The sequence below is a fragment of the Halichoerus grypus genome, chromosome 6 (assembly GCF_964656455.1).
Source record: "Halichoerus grypus chromosome 6, mHalGry1.hap1.1, whole genome shotgun sequence".
In the NCBI taxonomy this organism is placed as follows: Eukaryota; Metazoa; Chordata; class Mammalia; order Carnivora; family Phocidae; genus Halichoerus; species Halichoerus grypus.
This window is the reverse complement of record NC_135717.1, coordinates 131618443-131640137: the sequence shown is the minus strand read 5'-3', so window position 1 is coordinate 131640137 and position 21695 is coordinate 131618443. Positions and strand designations below refer to the sequence as shown.

The following is a 21695-nucleotide window of genomic DNA, read 5'->3' as shown; positions in this document are numbered from 1 at the left end:
CAGGCTGTCTCGTGGAGCAAGTACCTTGGCATTTGTGGGTTCCAGAAAGACTGTACTAAGTACTCGTAGTTCGAGATTTAACTTGGGTACTGGCTCTTATGAGAACACACAGGTGTTAGATCAGTTGTGGACAGGATCTTTTCTGTTCATTACCCCGGGGGGATAAAAGATATGGATTCCACTTTAATATGTGAATTGTAGCTCCAAAGAAATCAGATGGAGATGGCTATCTTATGGCAGCTGGTTAAATGGCAGCTATCTAAATACAAATAAAGGGGACATTACAATTCCCAGGGCTACCAGAAAGTTAACAAAGGGAGAGTTCTAGTGCATTAAAATAAGTCATCCTTTTTGTTTGGTTTTGTTTTTTTGTTTTTTAAAGATTTATTTATTTATTTGAAAGAGGGAGAGACCACGAACACGGGGGGGGGGGGGGGGGGGGGACAGAGGGAGAAAGAGACTCCCTGCTGAGTGGGGAGCCAGACAAGGGGCTCCATCTCACAACCCTGAGATCAAAAATAAGTCATCCTTATACAATAGCTGCTCCACACATATATTATGGTACAAACCAATTGGTAATAAAATTTTGACTGGGTTCATTATGCTAAGTTTATAAATCAAGCTTCTGGGCTTAAGCAACAGAGACACTCTTTGTTCTGGGAGGCTGCAAACTGGAAGGTACTTGATAAGAAAGTGCTAGAAAGAGTCCAGCTGTTAGCTATTATCATGCTTCTTTTGAACCTATTATTTAAGACATGTATAGTTACAAAGAGAGTATATGAGGAGATTAAAAACCATGGTTACGTTAACTTACACCTATCTCAGGGGAACTGCACTCACTTCTCTTTCCGTGTATGCTTCCTGCAGCTTCTCGGCTTCATCTGGCAGGCAGCCTGCCTTTGGAATCCGTACTGCCTCAAGTCACTTTCAGCAGTGTAGGAGGATAGGAGTCATTAAGACAGAATAGATGCTAGGGGCAAGACAGCTAATAATCCACTTGAATGCCAGTCAAGAATATGTGCGGCAGGTGAAACATCCTTACACATAAATATTTTGCTGGAGGTATATAGTTAACTACTGTTTCAGAAGGATGTTAATTATCTTTAATAAAATTAAATCTGAAGTCTTCCACCCATATGGAAATCATCTGAGCTTAGAAAAACATATTTGAATAACAACGAGGTGGTACAGAGTATTATATTACAAGGTTTCTTAATTCCCATTTCATTTTTCTAACCACTACTGTAAGCAAAGATAACTATTTCAAGAACTTTTAAGCCAGGTTTGCAAAACTCTGTGTGGCAACCAGGGCAGATCCTCTGAAGGGCCAGCCTCTCATTGGGCAGAGTTTTCTGAGGTAACAAGCCACACTTCTCCCTCCTTCTCTAACAAAAAGCTAAGAGGTACAAATTCCTACTTACGCAACAGGAAAATGACTGATTTGTTCAACTCTTCACCTCACCACATTTAGTCTTGTGCTGCAGTCAAGCCACAGTCTTTCCTTCACCCATGGGCGGTGCTGAGTGTTGGTGGGACAGCTCAGCTTTTGGGGACTCGCTTTCCATATTAGAGTGCAGCCTGCTGGGCCAGCCGTGGAGGGATGGCTCCAGCCTCCTCACGCTCTCTTCTAAAGAGTGAACACCTAGAGTTCAGGTAGGTGCCTACGAGCTGCTATTTGTGGGGAATACTTGACTGATTTTCAGTCACAAGTTAGTTCATACAGCACTTCCTTATTTGTGCATATCCAAAAGTGTTCCTTGTGACTGGTAAAGAAGAAAAGCACGTGACTTTCAGAGCATACCATGTAGTATGTGTCTCCTTCTAGGGCAGAGCAGTAGCCAATTTACATGGATGCTTATTTCATGAGGGACTGATGGTTGTAGTTGGGTGGCTTTATTTATACATGGGAAGGGGGGGGAAATGGGGGTGGGACCGGATGTTTTTTCCAGTCTCTTCTGTGATTCATTTAGAATCAGAGAAATAAAGAGATGACAAATTTATCTTAAAAAAAAAATGTGATCCCTATTTATTCTTTCCCCTTCACCACCCAGAAATACAGTTACATTGTATCACTGAAGTGAGGGCGAGTCTTAGGATTTCTTTTCTTTGGGTCTTCAATGGAGTTTTTACAGTATAGTCTTCCTAGATTATATTTTGCATTCTTTCACATATTTGCATGTGTGAAGATTACTCTGGGTCAGTAATCAATCATGGTCAACTTACTTAACTCTCTGTGCCTCAGTTTCCTCAGCTGTAAAATAGAGATAATATCTCTAATTTATAGAATTATTGTGAAGATGAAATGAATTAATATATGTAAAAACTCCTTAGATGAGTACTTGGTATACAGCATAGTGTATATTATTATTATTATCATCATCATTATCATTATTTTTATTTTTATATTATCATCAAGGCTTCCTGGGTCTTTACCACTTACTTACAGCTTTCCTAGGCATGGGGTAGGGAAGGGGTGAAGCAGGAACACTGAAGTTTAGGAAACATTGTAACCTTTTAAAATCTTATCATCTAATACATACAAAAATGACATATTTTGCACTTCATGGAACAATATGCTACAATATGTAAATGGGATCAAATGCTGATTTTAGGTGCTGGAGTAATCGAATGAATGAGACTTCATTTCATGCACCTCAGGGAGAAGGCTGAAATGGAGCTGGGCTGAAGAACAGGTAGGACTGAGATAGCTGGAGAAAAGTGAGGGGGGCATTCCAGATGAGAACAATGTGCACGAAAGTAGAGGGGCCAGAAAGAGCATGAGATGGTCTTGGAGCAGTGGAGAGACAGAGCTGGCAAGGCAGGTGAGTGGAAGGAAATAAGACTGCATAGAATGGAGCTGTATTATGGAAGTTCTAGAAAGTTCTATCTACTTAGAGGATTCTTCACCTGTTAGGAATGGAAACAGCAGAACTCAAAGTTTCTGAGATAATATTTCCATGGTTTGGGGTTGGAGGCTGAGTCCACAGAGACTAATGAGGAGTTTGCTGCCCTGGCTGCATTAGTGTGAGCAGATGGGGACTAAGCTGGGGCGTAGCAGAGGGATGAAGAAAAAAGAAAAAGATGGAAGTCACATTTCAAGAAAAAATTAGTAGGAGAGTTAGCAAGACCTATTTTGTCAACTGACTGGATTAAAAAAATTGAAGTAATGGGTAAATGAAAGATTATCACAAATGTTACATCTGTGGGTCTGAGAACTAGAGATAGCACAGAAAAACTTGAGAACCAATTAGAGAGGGAGAGAAGCAAAGGAAGAATTTGGGGTTGTATACATTGAGTTTGCAGTGATAGTGTGACCTCCAATAATGATAGCTAACATTTATTATTTACTATGTGCCAGGGGCTATATGTTTTATACATAAAACTCATGTAATCCTCATGGAAACTGAGTTAGGTACTATTATTATTCCCATTTCATAAAGGATGAGGGGCTAAATATAACCCCAAATGTATATAGTTAAACTTAAACCTGAACCATCTGATTTCAGCACTTATGCCAGATCACCACTTTGCTTAGATACTCTTAGGAAGTCAAACTCTGATAAGAAGCAAAGACTGAAATGAACAGGTGGGAGTCATCCATGCAGGGGTGTTCATTGCAGTTATAGGAATGATGAGCTTCCTGAGGGAGAAAGCATGCAGATAGGAGAGCAGATGACCAAAAATGAATCCTGGGGGACGCCCCCATGAGAAGTCAACCACAGGGAATGGTGCAGAGCCCCAGGGAGGGTGCATAGATCAGAGAATAGGCTGTAGGCTTGGCCCTGAAAGAATTGGGTTAGGGATAGGGCTGGAGAGGGAAATCAGGGTTAAGAAGAGAAAACTTCATCAGAGACCTGAGGGGGAAGCGACCAAGTTTTGTCAGGGAAATGAGGAAGAAAGAACAGGATGGTCAAATGAAGGGTTTGTATTTCTTTGCTCCTTTTCCCAAAGTAAGAGAGACCTATTCCTCAGGAAGCTAGAGGATAGAGGGAGAATGTGGTGTGGAAAATGCAAGGAATAGGGGCACCTGGGTGGCTCAGTGGGTTAAGCGGCTGCCTTCGGCTCAGGTCATGATCCCAGGGTCCTGGGATCGAGCCCCATATCAGGCTCTCTGCTCAGCGGGGAGCCTGCTTCTCCCTCTCCCACTCCCCCTGCTTGTGTTCCCTCTCTCACTGTCTCTCTGTCAAATAAATAAAATCTTTAAAAAAAATGCAAGGAATACATGTGGGGAAGGAAAGATCCTGTAGGCGTCATAGAAGGGGAGAATCAATAGCTTTTACTTCAGCGGTGAGGAGAGGACTATTGGATTGTCAGGTCTCAGGGTTGGAAATGGGCTTTAAAATCTGGTCACTTATCTGGCCCTTGAGATAGATGCATTGCACTGAGGAGGACAAACTTGAATATGCATTTTCCCCCTGAATTTATTTGTTTAGGAAAGAGATACATATGACATCTCCACTTGTATGTCTTGTAGGCATCTCTTAAGTCCAAAATAACCTCTCATTTCTCACCTTTGCATCTGGTCCTTACATCACACCCTGCATCTAACAGTGTCCCCTTCCATCCTTCTAATTGTTGTGGCTAAAAACCTTGGCTTCATCCTTAACTTCTCTGTTTCTCTCACATATGACATCTAATTCAGCAGCAAGTCTTGTGTGATCTGTCTTTGAGATTTATCAATAATCTGCTAATTTCTCACTATCTCCACTCATGCTACCCTACTCTAAGCCACTCATAAGTTTGCCTGGACTAGTGTGGTGCCCCTGCCCCCAACCTCACCTCCTTACAGTCTACCTTCTCATTGAAGCAAGGGTAGTTCTTTAACAACAGCAATTTTATCATGACACTCTGATGTCTAGAAACTTGCAATGGATTTTCATCTGTCTCAGAATAAAATCCAAAGTCCTTGCCGTGGCCTACAAGGTCATCACCTACTATGTCTCCCCAAGCTACCATTGCTCCAGCTTCGCTGGCATTCTTGAACAAGCCAAGGATGTTTTTGTATCATGGCCTTTGCATATGCTTTTCCCTATGCTTCGATTCATTCATTCAACAAGTGTTTCATAGGAGTGCCTCCTATGAGCCAGGCACTATTCTAGACAGGTGGGATACATTAGTAAACATGGTGGACAGAGAATCCTGCTTTTGCTGTGCTTCTATTTCCAGCATGTCTGCATCTCTCGCTCCCTCTGCTCAACTGTCACATGATCAGAGAGGCCTTCCCTGACCACCTGGCCTAAAATAGCAATCCCTTCCTACCATCTCATTATTCCATATTCCTTTATCCTGGTTTATTTTCCTTAATGACACCTGTCACCATCTGACATATGTCATTATTTCTTTGTCTATTACCTGTCTCTCCCAGTAGGATGCAAGCTCCTTGGCAGGGACTCACATCCTTGGCTTTAGTCTTTGCTGTAGTTTTAGAATAGGGCCTAGCACAAAAACAGTGTTTTCAGATATTTGCTGAATAATTAATGCATATGATTGGTGAGAACTTTTATTTTAGAAACTCATCTTTTCAATTCTGGGAAGATTTCTTGAAAAAAATTTTTTTTAATTTCTTACTCTACATTTTTCCCCATTTTCCCTTTTACAAACTCCTATTATAATGTCAGATTTTGGACCTCCTCAACGACTGCTTTTATTGTATTTTATTTCTTTTTATGGATTTTTTCTTTTTGATCTAACTTCCAAGAGGTGGCTTCAACTTTATTTTCTAATGCCTATATGGCATTTTTAAGATGCTGCTATAATATTTTTAGTTGCTAAGAGTTCTTTCGTGTTGTCCCATTGTTCCTATTATATAGGTATAATCATTTTTACTTACAAGCTGGACTGAATAGGGTCATGCAGAAATCAACTTCACTCTTTCCCGTCTAGATCCCATTCCTGGATGCAATCTTGGTACCCAAACTTTTTCAGTTACTCGTAGATAGGGAAAAAAATTTCCTTGGTTACTTTTAGTCACAAGAACAGCCTCCAGTTGGTAGTTTTTAAAGTCCTCATGTAGTATAAAACTCAGATCCAGTTTCTTTTTCCTTTCCTTCTGCCCCCACTGCCCTGCAACTGTGCCCAGTTGGAGACAGACACATACTTGACTTCTCTACTTGCTTGTTTTACCTTGTCCATCTACTTTTCCCTGTTTTGTAGGTGCTGCTTCTGATCGTTCCAGGGCCAGGCTCAGAAGGAGAGGGGATTAATGAAAAAGACTTTTTGTGGCTTGTGTAGCCTGTAATCTGATGACTTCCTCTGAGGTGGCAGGTGCGCAATTGCTGGCTTTTCCCCTTGAGGGATGTTTTGGAGGTGTGCCCACGGAGGACCTCTGACAGCAGCTCCCCTGGTGTGGGTGGGGCTGTACATCAATAGCCACCATGATCCTACCCTCAGCACCTGGACTTCTGACAATCCACCTGCGGGTCACATTTCCCCTCCAGGCAATACTCTGAGGTAGGAGCGAACATGACCCCAGGTTGACTCCCTCTCATCTGTCCAACTTGGCCACAAGGAAACTCAGATGTTTTTGCCCTACTGTGGGCAGAAATGTAGTTTGTTCCTAATGCACCCACCTCTTGTCATTCTGCTATTAAACCAGCAATTCTAGCTATAATCTCTCACCATTGTGTGTCCCCAGGCAGGAATTAGATAATAGCCTTTCTGTTTCACAGAGTCCAAGGAACATTTGTCGAGATCTCCAAATGTTCCCTGGAAGCTCTTTTCACTCGGCTTGAGTAATGGAAAGTATATCCTTTCCTCTCTCCCAAAAGGCGGGTTCAAGGTATCGTGGTGTAGGTCACAGCATGTAGAAAGGATGGGAGAATTAAGGGGTATAGGCATTAATTTTTTTCCAGCCAGAGGAAGAAATGAGACTTCCTGATAATGTAGCTCTGTAAGCTGCTGAACCCATGATACCTTGGGCAGCAGAAATGTCTCAGCTCGGCCCCAAAGACGACTTGCATCCCTGACACATCACTTTAGTCCTGAGATCTGTATCTCTTAACCACAGTGTTCTAGAATAGTGGAAACATATGCCTCTGGCTCTCACAGGGACAGGAAATAATATTAAATATTATGACGGATAATCAGTATTTATAGATTTTGAAGGGCCATTAAATAAGAGTTGTTATGATCATAGGTCTCAGACAGACCTGGGTTTTGAGTTTTAGCTCTGCCATCTATTAGCATGTGACCTCAGGCAAGTCATTAAACATCTTAGCATTTTAACTGCCAAAAAATGTTAATAGTAACACTTGTTTCTATTTTCTGTGTGCTGCATTGCCTGATGGTAACTTGGCACCACCAATAATATTCCTATCTAAGGCTGGAAACTACCAGAATATCTGGAACTTCCCAGAATCTCCTTTCCTACATGGTTCCGGGTTGGAGTTTGTGAGTGACTTTTAGTTTGTGACTTGTGCAAGACTTGGAAGGCAAAAGTGAAGGGCGACCATTGTTTCTGGGATAATAGTTGCTTAGGCTCATTAGGGCTTCACCGGCCACAGAGGCTCACAGCATTCTGTAGCTACTGCAGGATTCTGGGACATGCCCCATGAGCTGAGTCTCTCCATTCACACTCTAGGACTTCAGACTGAACACATCAGTGACTCTCCACTCCTCTGGCCGCCACCTTCTAGACCTTTACTCCACCAACTCCTCTCATATCTATGTAAGCCATCATTTCTATATGAAGCCCTTTATTCCTATACTATTTACAGTGGCCCTGTTTCCCTAATGAAACCATTCTGATCTGGGATATACAGTCCTAAGACATGTAATGAGTACTCAATAAATATTAGATGAAAATAATAATAATCAGAAAAGGTATTGTTCACAATAAATTGGAGACTAATTAGTAATGTTAAACTGCATGAGTTCCACTGTTTAGGAACACCAAAGATGAGGAGTGGTACAAAATGGTACAAAAGGAGACCATTCTTAACACCTAATACCAGGAACTGTTCACATTTCTATAATGTTTGCCAATTCACAAAGTATTTGCACACATTTCACTGCATTTGGCTGAGGTGAAGCATGTACTGGAAATGGACCCTTGCTTTCTTAACAATAAAAGCCCATGATCAAGAGAACATCACAATTCAAAGAAGAAAGTGGCTTATATTGTAAAGAGAACATTTATTTGAAACATGATTTGTTCCACAGAGTGTTCTTTCATCAGGAGAGAATGGAGTTGCCCTCTGGCTCGTGTGTCCTCCAGGGTTATGGGGTGAGCCTTGGATCACAAGGAAGAAGTAACAAACCCTAACGGCTGTCCATATAGTGGAAAGTTTAGCTTTCCAATCAATTTACTGAACAAACCCTTTATGACATGGACGCTTGTTATTGTGCTCTATGGTATTCACGTATAAATGGTAGCAGCCAGTTTATAAATGATTGTAATTGGAATTAATTTTAGGGAGTCAATGTTTTTTTTTCTCTTCTTGGTTCACTAGTACTGACAATTTTTTTTAATGTGAGTTTGATTTACCTATAGATAAAAAGGCAAGTCCTAGGCCAGTTCCTCAGGTCCAGTGTCTTTTTCTTTTGCTCCTCTCTAAGATAGGGGTTCCTGTGCTCCTCTCTAGCTCCAATTCCCCCACTTTGCCTGTGAAATTCATAAGCAGAATGTCCTGCTGGCCCCTGCATCTGGCTTTCCTGTCTGCCTGGCACCAACACAGGCAGAATCTCCGGAAGCACAAGGCTGTGGGTGGCCTGATGCAGGAGCAAAGCGAACCACGACATGGTAAGGTAGAGCAGACAGTCTAGGGAAGGGACAGGGCACCATGAGATCCAGGTCCGGTGTTTTGTCTCTAGGCATTCTGAACCAGAACTAAGGGCACCAGGGCTGACAGGTACCCTCCTTCACTCTTGAAGGTTTGGGGACTCACGCTCTAATAGCTATATTGAGACTGGCTCCCCATGGGAACAGAGATATTTTCGCCTATGGCTTCACATGCATGTTTTTGTTTGTTTGTTTTGTTTACTTAGTAGGAACATGCTTACAGTGATGCATTTGTCCGTGTCCCACTTCAGGGAAGGATCGTTGCGGCTGTTACTGTCTGTGCCCTGTGCTGTTACCTCTGCTGCAGGGAACCACCTTCCCCAAGGCTGTGCCCTTCCTAAGGCCCAGCAGAGGATAGGGCTGACAGGCCCTTTCAGTTGTGGACTCCGCATGGGGTTAGCTGAAGTTGTTGTCAGGCCTGCCTTGAAGCCTGACTTCTTCTACCCCATCCTGCTGCTGTGCGCTCCCTTTCACAAGTGTTGGTCCTAAGAGGCCTCACTAATAAACATTCAGCACATTCAACTTCAGCTTGGGGTCTGTTTCCCACAGAGCCTAGCCTGCAACAGACTCTGTTCTCCCTATCACCAGTATTTGTTGACATCTCTATTTTGCAGTTGTCTCCTCTGCCATTCTCTCTGACCTCACCAATTTATATCAGTTTTATTCATTTACTGTCATTTTATAGCATTTTTAGAGGGAATGGAGATACATGCATATGTATAACCCACCAGAGTTAAACTGCAGAGAACGTAATTTATTCAGCCATTTAAAGCAGAGAGGGTATTTCCAGGGTATTCAGTGTTGAGGCAGATTTATTGTAATAACAGCCTCACATTTTCTTTCCTCCTTTACAATTTGTCTTTGTAACTCCTCCCATCAAGGGATTGAGTCTATTTCCCTACCTCCTGAATCCAGGCTGGCCTTTTGGCTTGTTTTGGCCAATGGAATGCAGCAGAAGTGATGGTGTGCTGTTTCTAAACCTAATCCTCAAAAGACCTTGCACACTTTGCTCTCCCGCTTGGTACCTTCCTTTCCCATGAGAATAATCCAGGCTGGCCTGTTGGAAGGTGAAGGAGCAGTGAGAGTTGTCCTAGCGGAGGTCATCTGAGACCAGCCAGCTTCTAAAGTCCCCATCAGTTGACCACAAATACTTGAGCAAGCTCAGTGAGGTCAGCCAAGCTCAACTTAGACTCCTAGCACTGGCTAGCTGACCCGCAGATTCATGAGCAATATAAATGGTTATTGTTTCAAGCCACCTCATTTGGGGGAGGGTGTTTGTTATACAGCATTATTGTGGTAATAGATGACTGGCACAAAGTGGCTTACAGAATCCTTGGGAAGGCAGAAGAAGTAAATTCTAGGGCCACATCACAGAATAGACTCACTAATGCCAGGAGTTGTCAAACCAGGAAATTTCTGGCTAAATTAATAAGCCACTGCTGTAAACCCTGGCTCCAGAACTCTGTCACTGTTGCAGTGATCAGGCAGCTGCTGCTGGAGCTGCCCGATGAGAACCACGCTCCTGCCGCTCCGGCCATGACTTACACCATCACAACAGGTTCCTGTGCTTTGCCTTTCTCCCATCTAATTCAGTTTATGCAAGTGCTTCTCATCAGCAAAGTGTAAGTTACACCTGACATTCAGCTGCAAAGGGGCCTAGTGTCAAAGGGACTTTCAACTTTCTAATTTCCATAGTACATGAGAAGGTTGGAGTGGATTTGCAGTGTCAGCCTCAGTATCTGCCACATCTATGATGAACTTAAACGAGCATGATTCCTAAACCTTATTCTGTAAGTTGTGCTCAGTGATATTGAAACAATTTCTTTAAACTCATATGTGCAGTATTTTACAATTGGGTATATCATTCTCTGTAGGGTCGAACATTATTAATTCAATTACCAGAAGTTGAGAGACTGAAGGATGAACAACATAGTACTAAGATTTTATGAACTCATTGTTCCAGCAAAACCCAAATGAATAAGTTTTAAAGGGAACCAACAATTATAAGTCACTAAGGAGAGGAAAACTGATTTATGTTTTGAAAAATTCTTACTCCCTTTTTGATATCTGATATATTACTAATAGAACAGTGATTTCAGAAGGAATAATAACAGGCATTTGGTCTTGACCTGAAGTTCTTAAGGTGCCTATACACTATGTGATAAAAGGATATTTCAAAATTTATTTTGGTGTAGGGTATGGATTTAGAAGGTTCTTAGGAAGACAGTGTCCTCTCACCTGACCTTAAGACATGACGTCTGATTTTAAGTGGTCAGAGAATTAATGCTTCCCAATCTACAGAGTTAGAAATTCTAGAAAAACCTGTGTCCCTGTGGATACTTTGATACAGATGGTGATTTAAGACAATAATCACTGAAGAAAAGGGAAGGCAATTTTTAGATCACAGAATCATCAACAGTGAAGGCATTAAAGTGAAAAGAATTTTGTGCCTTCGTATTTTGTTCCCTGTGTCTTGTTCAGCAGAGGCACAACATATTATTATGGTATGTGAGGCTTGCAGTGGCTTAAGCCTTACTAAGAATCACTTTCTTTATTCAGTCATGGCCTTGTAAGGTTAGGTGTCCCTCGAGCTCACCAAAAAAAAAAAAAAAAGTACATGTTGTCAAGAGAACCTGGAGTCCCTCCCAAAGGTGCCCCATTGATTCAAAAGCCAGACACTTCTTTGTCAACAAAGGCATCCCATGGCGAAAAGTCTGGAGGATAAATTGCTCCTGGCTCATTGGTGAGTCTTAATCACACACCCTGTTTATTTGATTCTTAGTGACACTAATGTGAAGTATAAGCAATTTTGCTTCTGAGACAGAATCCATTGATTTAATTTTGTCAATTTTCTTTTCAGTTGTGCAATCAGAAATTCATTCATGTGAGGAAAAAGCAGTTAAAACTGATGGAAAAATGCCAAAGAAAGCGGCTGTCAGACTGATTGCTTTTTGGCAGAGACTGAGATCAAGATTTACCAAGGAAAGCCCATGTAAATATGACCCAAGAGGAAGTGACAGAGCTCAAGAGCATTACTAAGCCTCGAAACTGGAATTTCAGTTACCCTGCAAGGTATCTGAGAAAAAAAATTACATATATGCAAACACAATGTGGATGAATCACTGTGCTGATGGAATGGTGGTTACTAAAACAGCATTACTCTGATTTCTGAAGCAACAAGAGAAAAAAAGACAACAGAGAGCAAGTAACTTACCTTTTTGGGACCCAATCTTGAGCAAATGTTAGTTCTGCCCTGGATTCAGCTACCTAGGGCAGAACAAAAGGGAAAGTGAAAGGTCCTCTAGATCAGGTGTTTCCCAGGATGTAACTTAAAAGCAGCTGTCTTATCCTGTCTGTTCTTTAGTCTCCAGTCTTGGCTCAAACTTTCTGGCACTGGATTTAAAAGCATCTTCAGAATACCTGAGTGCTCACTTTTAGCCCCTTCCTGGAATCATTCTTTCTATCCTTTCCTGAGCTCTTTGTGTATGCGTCTGTTCCCTCATTTGACTGTAATCAGATTGGAAGGCAGGCGCTGTGTCTTACTCATCTTTGTATTTTCTTTCCTCAACCCTTTTGTATACCAGTGTTCTGCTTATATGTAATACATTTTTGTTTGTAAAATAAAAATATGGTTAGAGGCACATACAGATTCAACACAAACATAAATTCGAATACAAGTACAAATTCTCCAATGTTTCAATTGCTGCCAAGAAAATGATGAGAGATTGTTAGATTTGTGAAGTGACTGACTTCCTGTTTTTAATAGAATCGGTAGCATATTTATATTTTAAGTGCAAATAAAAGTTGTTTTTAAAGGATTTTGATATGCCTTTGTCTCTAAAAGAAGCAACAGACTTATTGCAATATATGTAAATCAAAGTGAATCTAGAAAGGGTTAATGGAGTTATTTTATGTAAAGAGAATAGCCATAGTAACTACCAATACCTTAAAGTTTCCATGTATTTATAAGTAAGTTGAATGAAATGTTCTTCATCTTCATAGCTGCTGCTAATAGAGTTAGACTCATGAGTGAGGGAACAAGTGCCTGTGAATGATGCTATTATATAACATCATTTTTTCTTTCTTTGTCTTTCTTTTATCCCAACTGATGGTATACTATACACATGTCTATAGTTTGCTTTTTTTTTTTTTTTTTAACTCCTTCCATGTTAGCTCATTAAAAAATGCTTCTTTCTTTTTAAGGGTTGGATGGGTGGAAGTTAACAAGTTACAGTCTCTCACTTCCAATTTTACCTTTTGGGCTCTGCAGACCCTTTGGACCCTGCTAACTAACTAACACTAGAGACGGGAATGCTCGCTTTTGCTCACATAGCTCTCAGCAGCATCTTAATGATGACCTTTTCTTCCATGGCAGCAGCTGGTTGCCAACTTTTCCTTTTCTTCCTTCCTTCCTTCTTTTCTTCCTTCCTTCCTTTCTCTTTTCTTTCTTCCTTTTTCTTTCTTTCTCTCCTTCCTTCCTTCCTTCCTTTCTCCCTGTCATTCCCAGAGGCAGCCTCACTTTGTTCCCTAAGAGGCACCAGTACCAGCTGGGCAGTGACCCTTCTCAGAGGTCTGGCCAACCCCCTGAAGCTTCTAGGGTAAACCTCTGTGTTCCAGTAACATCAACATTTTCCTCTGCTCTTCTAACCTCAGGGGTATGAGCTGCTTTCTGGAATTACTATCCTCAGTTTCTCCTTTCAGTTTTTCTAAGTTCTCCAATAACTCATTAACCAACAGTTTATAGTAAGCTTTCTTTCTTGAAATGCCTCTAGTAGTTTCTGTTTTCCCAGCCAGACCCTGATGGATGTAATATTTGACACCTGAAGCGGGTCTGACCCAGCTGGATCTGCTGGGTTGGAAGTCCCAAGGAGCAGAGCAGCCTGCACTGTCACGTGGACCTGCTGCATAGCCTGTTCTTGCTCTGGGCCCTGGAGCAACCATAATATATTTAACTAGGATGGACATTTAAATTGTTTCCAATTTTTGTTACTCTAAACAATGCAGTAAACAACCTTAAATATTTTTCACATATGGGCAAGTATATTTGTAAGATAAAGTTATAAAAGTAGAATCGCTGGGTCAAAAGGATTGCCAAATTGTCCTTCATAGAGGTGGTACTAATTTAATCTCTCACAGGTAATAAAGAGAAATCTAATTGCATGAGAAATAGAGAAATCAACAAAGGGAAGAGGGAGGCAGGTATGACACCCTTGTCCTAGTAAGAGAGCCTTGGTCGGTGGAAGAGAGAAGCACGTCTAGAATAGAAGGTCATAGATTGACACAGAATGAAACCTACCACTTGAGGATTACTTTCTGGCTCAGACTCCATGGAATTCCCTTTGGAGAGAAGGAAGGCTAAAATACAAATGGAAAAGCCCTCTAAGACACTTTGATACTCACTTAATAGAGGGTAACACAAAAATGGGAGAGAGGTGCCTTGTCACAGATCACCAGCAGGGTGGGGCGGTCTGAGGAGGCTTCATGCTGTGCCCAGTGGAGACTCAGTACTCAGCAAATGTGGCTGTGGTGGCCAGCAGCAAGAGTGACACATACAGACGTGTGGCTATTGGAATTTGAGGCAGTGTTGCCCAGCATACCATATGTGCTAGCTGTAAGCACATGTGAAACACCTCCTAGGGACTCCCCAAAACTCTTGGGTGGAACACTGCAGGTACTGGGTCTGTTTCCTGTGGTAGTAGAGAGCGTAAAGGCTGGTAAAACACAGGCTACAAACTCTCATTTACTAAGGTTGTCCCTTTTTTTTCATTTCCACGTCTTTGCCTCATTAGCTTGAGTGGGCTTTCATTTACAAATAACAAAATAAAGTACTCTTCTTTGAATCCTTATAACCCATCTCAGCAAACCCAGGTTATGACTCAGTTATTTTTACCCTCTGCTGTTCTTGTCATTTATTCCCTGCTCAGTAGAGCTCTACTGCAGTTATCATGGCCCTTGTTTAGCAGACAGGCTACGTTCTACATGCTTGCTTTTGCTCATTTCACCTCAGCATTATGTGGTAACAAAATTGTGTATACAACCAGAGTTGTGTTTTTCCTACTCTGTAAGATCTGGGCTGTTTTCCTGCAGAGGACCTTTGTTTTATGTTCCACCGTGTCTTGTTTGTGCCATTCTTAATTTACACGACAGAGATGCTGTCATCACCAATTAACATTTATCAAGGGCCCCCTGGATGCATGGCCACATAGGGGCTAATTTAATATTCTCTTTGTTTCAGATATCAGGTGCCTCCTTCAAATGAATTTTTAAGTATCTCCGTGATGGTGAAGAAGAACAGAGACATCAATTAGGATTCAGGAACACAAGGCTTTGCAGAAAATGCTTAGAGCATCAAGGACTGCTATTAATATTTGAAAGTTTAAAAGAGGGCATACTTTTCTTCAGTCAACAAATGACAAAAGTAAAGGCACTGTTTTCATTGTTCCTGAAAGAAGCCTAGCAGCATTCCATTCAGACATCTGCCTTTTGATGGTCCCGTTTTCCTCTTTACTTATTTCAGTCCTTGTAATCTTCAAGGCTGAGTCTGAATATTTCTTCCTGAGGCTTCTTCTAATCATCTCTGCCCTTAAGGACAACTCCCTCCTCCAACTCCTATAGCCCTTATTATTATACCTATCATTTGAAAATTTAGTACATGAAACATTATACTATTATTGAATAAATAGATGTTCATTCTCTGCAAGTATATTAGACAACTGTCTGGACAATTTATTTCTTTCCCATTCTCAGAGTCAGCACAGTGTTCTGTCAATGGTAGAATCTGGAGAAATATTTATTGATGATGATGGCAACAGTCTATTAAAATCAGATGGAATTTTATTTTTTAAAATGAGTGAGAGGAGAGACAACGCTGAAGCTTTGGAAGTTGACACAAGCATCATTCATGTTTTCTAACCTAAGAGCTCTATGTGCATGTTTTTTGGTGGGGGCGGGGTAGTGGGAGAACTGGACGCAAGAACATCACTGGACGTAAGCAGTTTCTCTTTCAAGAGTTACTAAAAAAATTTTTTTGGCCTGCCTAAGCAATATTTATTTTTTGCCGACCCCTTGCCGATGTGACAGTAAGTAGTGTAACATGGCTGTCAGAAGAACGGGTATTCAGGAGAATAGACCTGAACATTTTCATATCAGAAAAAGAAACATTTCGGTTTCGTCACAGATCTGGAATTAAGAACACACCTTCATGTTTTATGACGTCACGAACTCGGCCCAGCGAGGCCCGCGACACACGAATCCCACCAGCCGGTAGACCCATTGTCACACAAAACCCGCAATACCCGGAGCGGCGGAGCTCCCCCCAGGGCGAAGCTCCCTCTGGTGGGCCCCACCCACCCCGGTTCCGGGAGCCTTATTGGCCAGTCTTCCGCCCGCCATTTCTGTTAGTCCCCGGGATTTGTCACGGGAGGCGGGCGTCTCTCTTTCTGGCACTGATTGGTCGAATCTTAACGACCGCAAGAAGTTCTCCGAGTCTCTATTGGTTCTTAGGCCTCAGAGTGGGCGGGGAAAGGCAGAACGACAGGGCTCAAGGAGGAAAGCCCGGAGTGCGCCGGCGCGTAGTCGGGGACGCCAGGCCGAGGATTTTGCTAGGGAACCGACTGTTGTCGCCCCGCCCCCTCGGGGCTTTTTGTCCCGTTAACTGTCGGAGTGGCGGGGGCTCCAGCACCGGGCGACATGCCGGTGCGCTTCAAGGTGAGGCCGTGGTCTCCGGATCTGAAGGCTGCTGGGGGAAGTCGTGGCGGGGCGGGTGCGGGGCGCGGGGGCCTCGCTGGCTTTCTGCGCGGCGCTCCTGGGCCCCGCAGAGCCTGCCAGCTCCCGAGCTTGCCAGTCACGATCCTGGAGGATGCTTGGCTCCTCCACCTAGCTCCCTCTCCGCTCACACACACTTCCAAGTTGCAGTGTGGGAGCGTTAGATGGTGTTGAGAGAGACTGATTTTGGAGGACACGGGAGTGGAGATGGAAGGAGGGCACTTTGTAATGAGATCTCAAGTGGCTTCAGATTGGGACACCTGTGGCCCCATCTCACAGCTTATCCTTTAACCCCCGCCCCCTGCCTACCCTTTAAAACTTTAAAGTGCCTGTGTCTTTTAAAGGATTGAGAAATGGGACCTTGACAATGTAAAGATAGGGTGTAAGAAATACACATTGTTCATAGTTGTGCATAAGTTTCAGGTAGGTGGTAGCTGTCAGGCACCCATCAGTGTAACAGTTGGCCACAGCATTTCACAAACCCTGTTTTATTCTTTTAACTTAAGGGCTTGTATCCAGAATGGGAGGGGAATTTTTCTTTGGTTGACTTTCCAAAATTTCGAAAGGTACAAGGCATCATACTCAATTGAGAACTTAATTAGGATAATTATATGATGAGGATTTGGATTGTCACCTGTTATCAGACAGCCCAGGCTTTGGACTCAGACACCCAGCAAAAAGGTGACTGCTCAGAGCCTCAGATTCCTGCTAGCATCTGCCTCAGGTGGTTGTGAGGATTAAAGGATAGAATACGTGTGAACTGCTTAGCATGGGGCTGGATAAACGGTAGCTGTTATCAAGGAGTTCTTCTGTGTTTATCAATCTCAAGACTTTCAACTCTGTAGTGGTTCAGAAATTATTTTTACTGATGTCTTCTTTAAAGCAACGTTCATTAATTGCATTGTACTCAAATTGTCTTTTGTATTACAGGGGCTGAGTGAATACCAGAGAAACTTTCTGTGGAAAAAGTCCTATTTGTCAGAGTCCTATAATCCCTCAGTGGGGAGAAGGTACCCATGGGCTGGACTTAGATCAGATCAATTAGGTAAGTTGAACAAACTAATAGTCATTATAGCTTAAATAAACCTTGGGGTTAAGTTTGCAAAATGCTTAAAAATTTTGAAGCTTTGTTCAGTTGGCCAGGTTGCCTTACCCATTTGTTTAACAAATATTTATTGAGGGCTTCCTATAGGCCACGACTATTCCCAGCTTCTAGGGAGATAGCCTTGAATCAGACAAAGACTCTAACTGTAGGGAAAAGCAGTAAACAAGTAACTCAGTAAATTAACCAGGCGATTTCAGGTTGTTATAGGGTAGCCTATAGATAACTTGGGGGAGGGCTGCATTGGAGGGAATACACTTTAGCTTCAGTGGTCAAAAAAGGCCTTTCTGAGGAGGTGATATTTGAGCTGACACGTGAAAGCTGAGAGCAGACAAACCTGGGGAGGTGTACTCCCAAGGTCTTGAGAAAGGGAAACTTAGATGAAGTAGCTTGCTGAAACTTCATAGTAAGTGGCAAAACCATGATTTGAAATCAAGTCTTTTTTAGTGGAAAGCCTATGAGTTTGGAGGCTGTATTTTTGTCATCACACGTGTTTCCCCTGGTATCCCAGGGAAGTCAGAGCCCTGGGCAAAGGTTTCCCAGAGCATGGTAAAGGGGAAAATAAACAGACTGACTTTATTCTACCTGCCTGTTTCATTCTCCCTTGCTAGAATATAAGATCTCTAAGCAAGGGCTCTGTCTATCTTCCTGCCTAGTAGATGACACACAGCCTTGACACACTCTAGTCCTTATTAAAACTAGTGTTTGAATAAATGAAGAAAAGTGACTTTGAATGCACATTAGCTGCATGACCTTGGGCAAATTTGGCCTGTTTTACCAAGTGGGGTTTAGGAAGCCCATTGCACAAGATTGCTGGGAGGGATTAAATGAGATATTGCCTGTTAAGGGCCAGATGCATATATACAGATGAGTGCTTAGGGCCCCACATCTGAGAGTGCTTGAAGTGTGATATATATATGTCCCCCAAATATTAGATATTTGAAACCAGGAGAAAAAAAGACATAATGGGAAATAAGCATCATTTTCCTAAGCCTAGGAAATTAGTAAAATGAGAAGAGTGTTTCCAGGATTAGATTTGGAGAACAAAAAGAAGAGTGGGCTAGAGTGGGTGGCTCTGGGTTCCTCTGAAGCATCAGGATCCTTTACCCAGAGCCTGACTTCAAACACTGGATGTCCCTGCTTCTTGGACAAGGTGGTGCTCAGAATCCTCCAAATGACTCAAAATTCTACAAATTTGAGGCTCCATTAGATTAATCCAAAGTAAATCTTAAAGTGTAGATATCCCACTTATGGCCTATTATGACACTGGGGAATTGGTTAACCAGATTGTTGCCCCCATAACATTTTAGCTTAGATCAGCAACATTTGGAGTATGGTACATTATGAAGGCAGGAACGGTCTAGGGGAGGTATATTAATGGGGAATATTAAGTAAAGGGGAAGGGCAGAGTGAGAACTCCAGGATGTTCAGAAAGGGAGGTGGGAGACCAGCAAGGAATAACAACAGTTTTACCTAGGATCGGCTGGACATTCTGTTAATGTAGTGTATTTTTTCCCCTTAGTGTATTTTTGCTGATGCTGCAAGAGAAGGGCAGACCATTTGAGAATCTTCCCCTTTCATTTTGCTATTCTACCAGAAGCCTCTCTCTGTGTTAAAGCAGAGGGAAGTCTAGGGCAATGGTCTTCAAACTTTTTTGCTTTCATATCCCTTAAGAGAGTTTAGAAAGTCTTTATATCCTTTCATATTTTTAAGTAGATATTTAATGTTTTTAATCATAAGTGTAACAAATAGTTTCAAAGGATATGATTTCTGGCATATTGAATATTGTGCATATGTTTCACATATGTTTTGTTAAAACTTTGGAGCTGCCAGTGTAGCTCATTCAATTTTTGGTAAATGTTCATCATATAATTGGTAAAGTCAGTCCTCATTGGCAAACTAATCAGGCAAATTAGAATTCTTTTCTTTGAGGGGCGCTTGAGTGGCTCAGTTGGTTAAGCGACTGCCTTCAGCTAAGGTCATGATCCTGGAGTCCCGGGATCGAGCCCCGCCTCGGGCTCCCTGCTCAGTGGGGAGTCTGCTTCTCCCTCTGACCCTCTCCCCTCTCATGCTCTCTCTCACTCTCTCTCCCAAATAAATAAATAAAATCTTTAAAAAAAAAGAATTATTTTCTTTGAGAAAAAAGTCTAACTTTGTTTTTCAATTCCTATAAATGTGTTAACATATGTTAATATCTATTCGTTTCACGTGACAACCCTCTTACTCCTGAATTTTAATTCTAAGATAGGTAGGTGGGAAAGGTGTGGACCTGGATGAAATAAGGCACTGTTTCTTTGTTATTTGTAGTCTCTGCCTTCTTTGCTTTGCTGTCAGATATTCTCAGTAGTACACTTTCTTGAATTGTCTCTTTGTTTATCCTCCACACCTAGGAGAATTTTTTGTTCCTTGGGGCTGGCTGAGAGGTGTGTCTTTTGCGAAGTGGGAAAGGGGGGGATGGGAATGAAGACTGAAGATGGCAGGTGCAGCTCTCAGGCAGACCAATGTTGGGAAACAGTGCATATAGAGTTAGGATCTGCAAAATGATTCCTTAAGTGGCCCATTTCTGCTTATCCCCCAGAATGTCTCCGTGTGCCTCCAGACACATGCATGCACCCAGTTTGAAGGCCACTAGACTAGGGAAGTGTTGTAAGAGTGGGGACCCTGGGTTCAATGGCCAAAACATCTGTCACAGAGGCTAAAGAACTGTGGGTTTTATGTCATGCCAGATTTTTGATTCACCTTCCCTCTCCTTCCCTCTAGTCTTATTCTTTCTTCCCCACCCTGCACAGCCTTCTATTTAAAGAATGGCCCCAAACTAGGACAGTATCTCGGTGGCTGTCATTCCAAAGAGCTCCTCTTACTTGGGTAGAAGGTTAAGTTTTTTGGATATTTGCTTGCCAGACAGAAATATAGAGAACTAGTATCTTAGCTCCTGTTGAAAGGGTTCATTCTCTTTAATTCTCAGGAAATCAAGGCAAATGTAGAACCAAGATCCAGCATAATGACATCTCATCCGTTCTCTTCTTGGTCTACTGTGCATAAGAGAAGCTTTGTGAAAAGTTCCAAATTTTGACAATACTAGGGCCCATTGTTCTGTTAAGTAGCACAGGAAAGTAATTGAAACGGAGGCAACATGTCCTGCATCGCTTGGCAGGCCTGTCACGTTGCGATTCTGGTGACTTATGTTAGGATAACTCGAACACTGTGATCCCAATTTTTAATTTTTTCCATGTCAAACTTTCAGTACTTTTTTTTAAAAGCAAAGTTAAAGATTTTATGTTGACAAACTATACCTATTTTTTTTTGTATCCTGCAACTTGAAGGACATTGTATCTCACCTGAATTTTCAATTCCATTTCTTCTCTCATAAATGTTATGAAAAATTGTCTTTGTAACCTTATACTTCAGTAGCTGCAATTTTTTTACACTATATTTTGTAGGAATCACAAGAGAGCCAAGTTTTATTTCAAAAAGAAGAGTCCCTTATCATGATGCACAGATTTCAAAATCTCTTGAGTGGAATGGAGCGATCTCAGAGAACGATGTGGTTGTATCCCCAAAACCTGAAGCCCCAGAAATAACAGAACCACAGGAGGCAGAACAAAAAGATGATGTTAACCAAGAAAGCGTTCTTGCACTAGAAGCCTCCAGGGTTCCCAAAAGAACCAGATCTCACTCTACAGACTCCAGAGCTGAAGGGGCTTCAGATATTGTGGAAAATGATGCGGATATAATAGCAAACCATATACCAGTTAATGAAAATGAGGACCTGCAGCATTCTACCAAGCTGCATTCAGAAAATGTAGATAACGGGGTAGGTATATTCACTGTATTTCTTTTGGAAAGCATAGCATTCTTTGTAAATTTCATCATCATTTCAGTAATACTACATTTTGTGCCTAAAAATTTTCCATTGTTGTTTTCTTATCTAATGTCTTATAGAGTAGTTAGGAGACTGTTGACTTTAGTTATTGGGAATTCTATTCTTAAGAGTTGCCATTTTGTACTGGTTATACTAAGATATCTCTTCATTGGATGGACAGCCTGCCT

At 41.9% G+C, this 21695-nt stretch overlaps 1 protein-coding gene and 2 long non-coding RNA genes across 7 annotated transcripts in view; 2 read left to right on the top strand and 1 right to left on the bottom strand.

Annotated features, from left to right (window-relative positions):
- The window catches only part of LOC118552313 (uncharacterized), a 136430-nt gene extending 120326 nt beyond the window's left edge, over nucleotides 1-16104 (bottom strand). The window contains exons 1-2 of the long non-coding RNA XR_004925478.2: nucleotides 15977-16104; nucleotides 11994-12046 (exon numbers count right to left, since the gene is read on the bottom strand). This is a non-coding gene — a long non-coding RNA (uncharacterized LOC118552313). The remainder of the gene's footprint in view (nucleotides 1-11993; nucleotides 12047-15976) is intronic.
- On the top strand, nucleotides 1446-15482 carry LOC118552312 (uncharacterized). 4 transcript variants are annotated; one of them, XR_013449266.1, is made up of 4 exons: nucleotides 1446-1653; nucleotides 2613-2693; nucleotides 6154-6450; nucleotides 11640-15006. It is a non-coding gene; the product is annotated as an uncharacterized LOC118552312 (long non-coding RNA). The 4 variants fall into 4 exon arrangements; XR_004925476.2 differs by lacking the exon at nucleotides 2613-2693 and having other exon boundaries at nucleotides 6154-6264; XR_013449265.1 differs by lacking the exon at nucleotides 2613-2693.
- Nucleotides 16105-16306: 202 nt separating the features above from the next.
- Nucleotides 16307-21695, top strand: part of SAXO6 (stabilizer of axonemal microtubules 6) — a 32793-nt gene continuing 27404 nt past the window's right edge. The window contains exons 1-3 of one of the 2 annotated variants that reach the window (XM_036118641.2): nucleotides 16307-16486; nucleotides 17474-17588; nucleotides 21086-21459. In XM_036118641.2, coding sequence (XP_035974534.1) covers nucleotides 16469-16486; nucleotides 17474-17588; nucleotides 21086-21459 — 507 coding nt within the window. In that variant the 5' untranslated portion in view covers nucleotides 16307-16468. The remainder of the gene's footprint in view (nucleotides 16487-17473; nucleotides 17589-21085; nucleotides 21460-21695) is intronic. The other variant, XM_036118640.2, reaches the window with a different exon arrangement.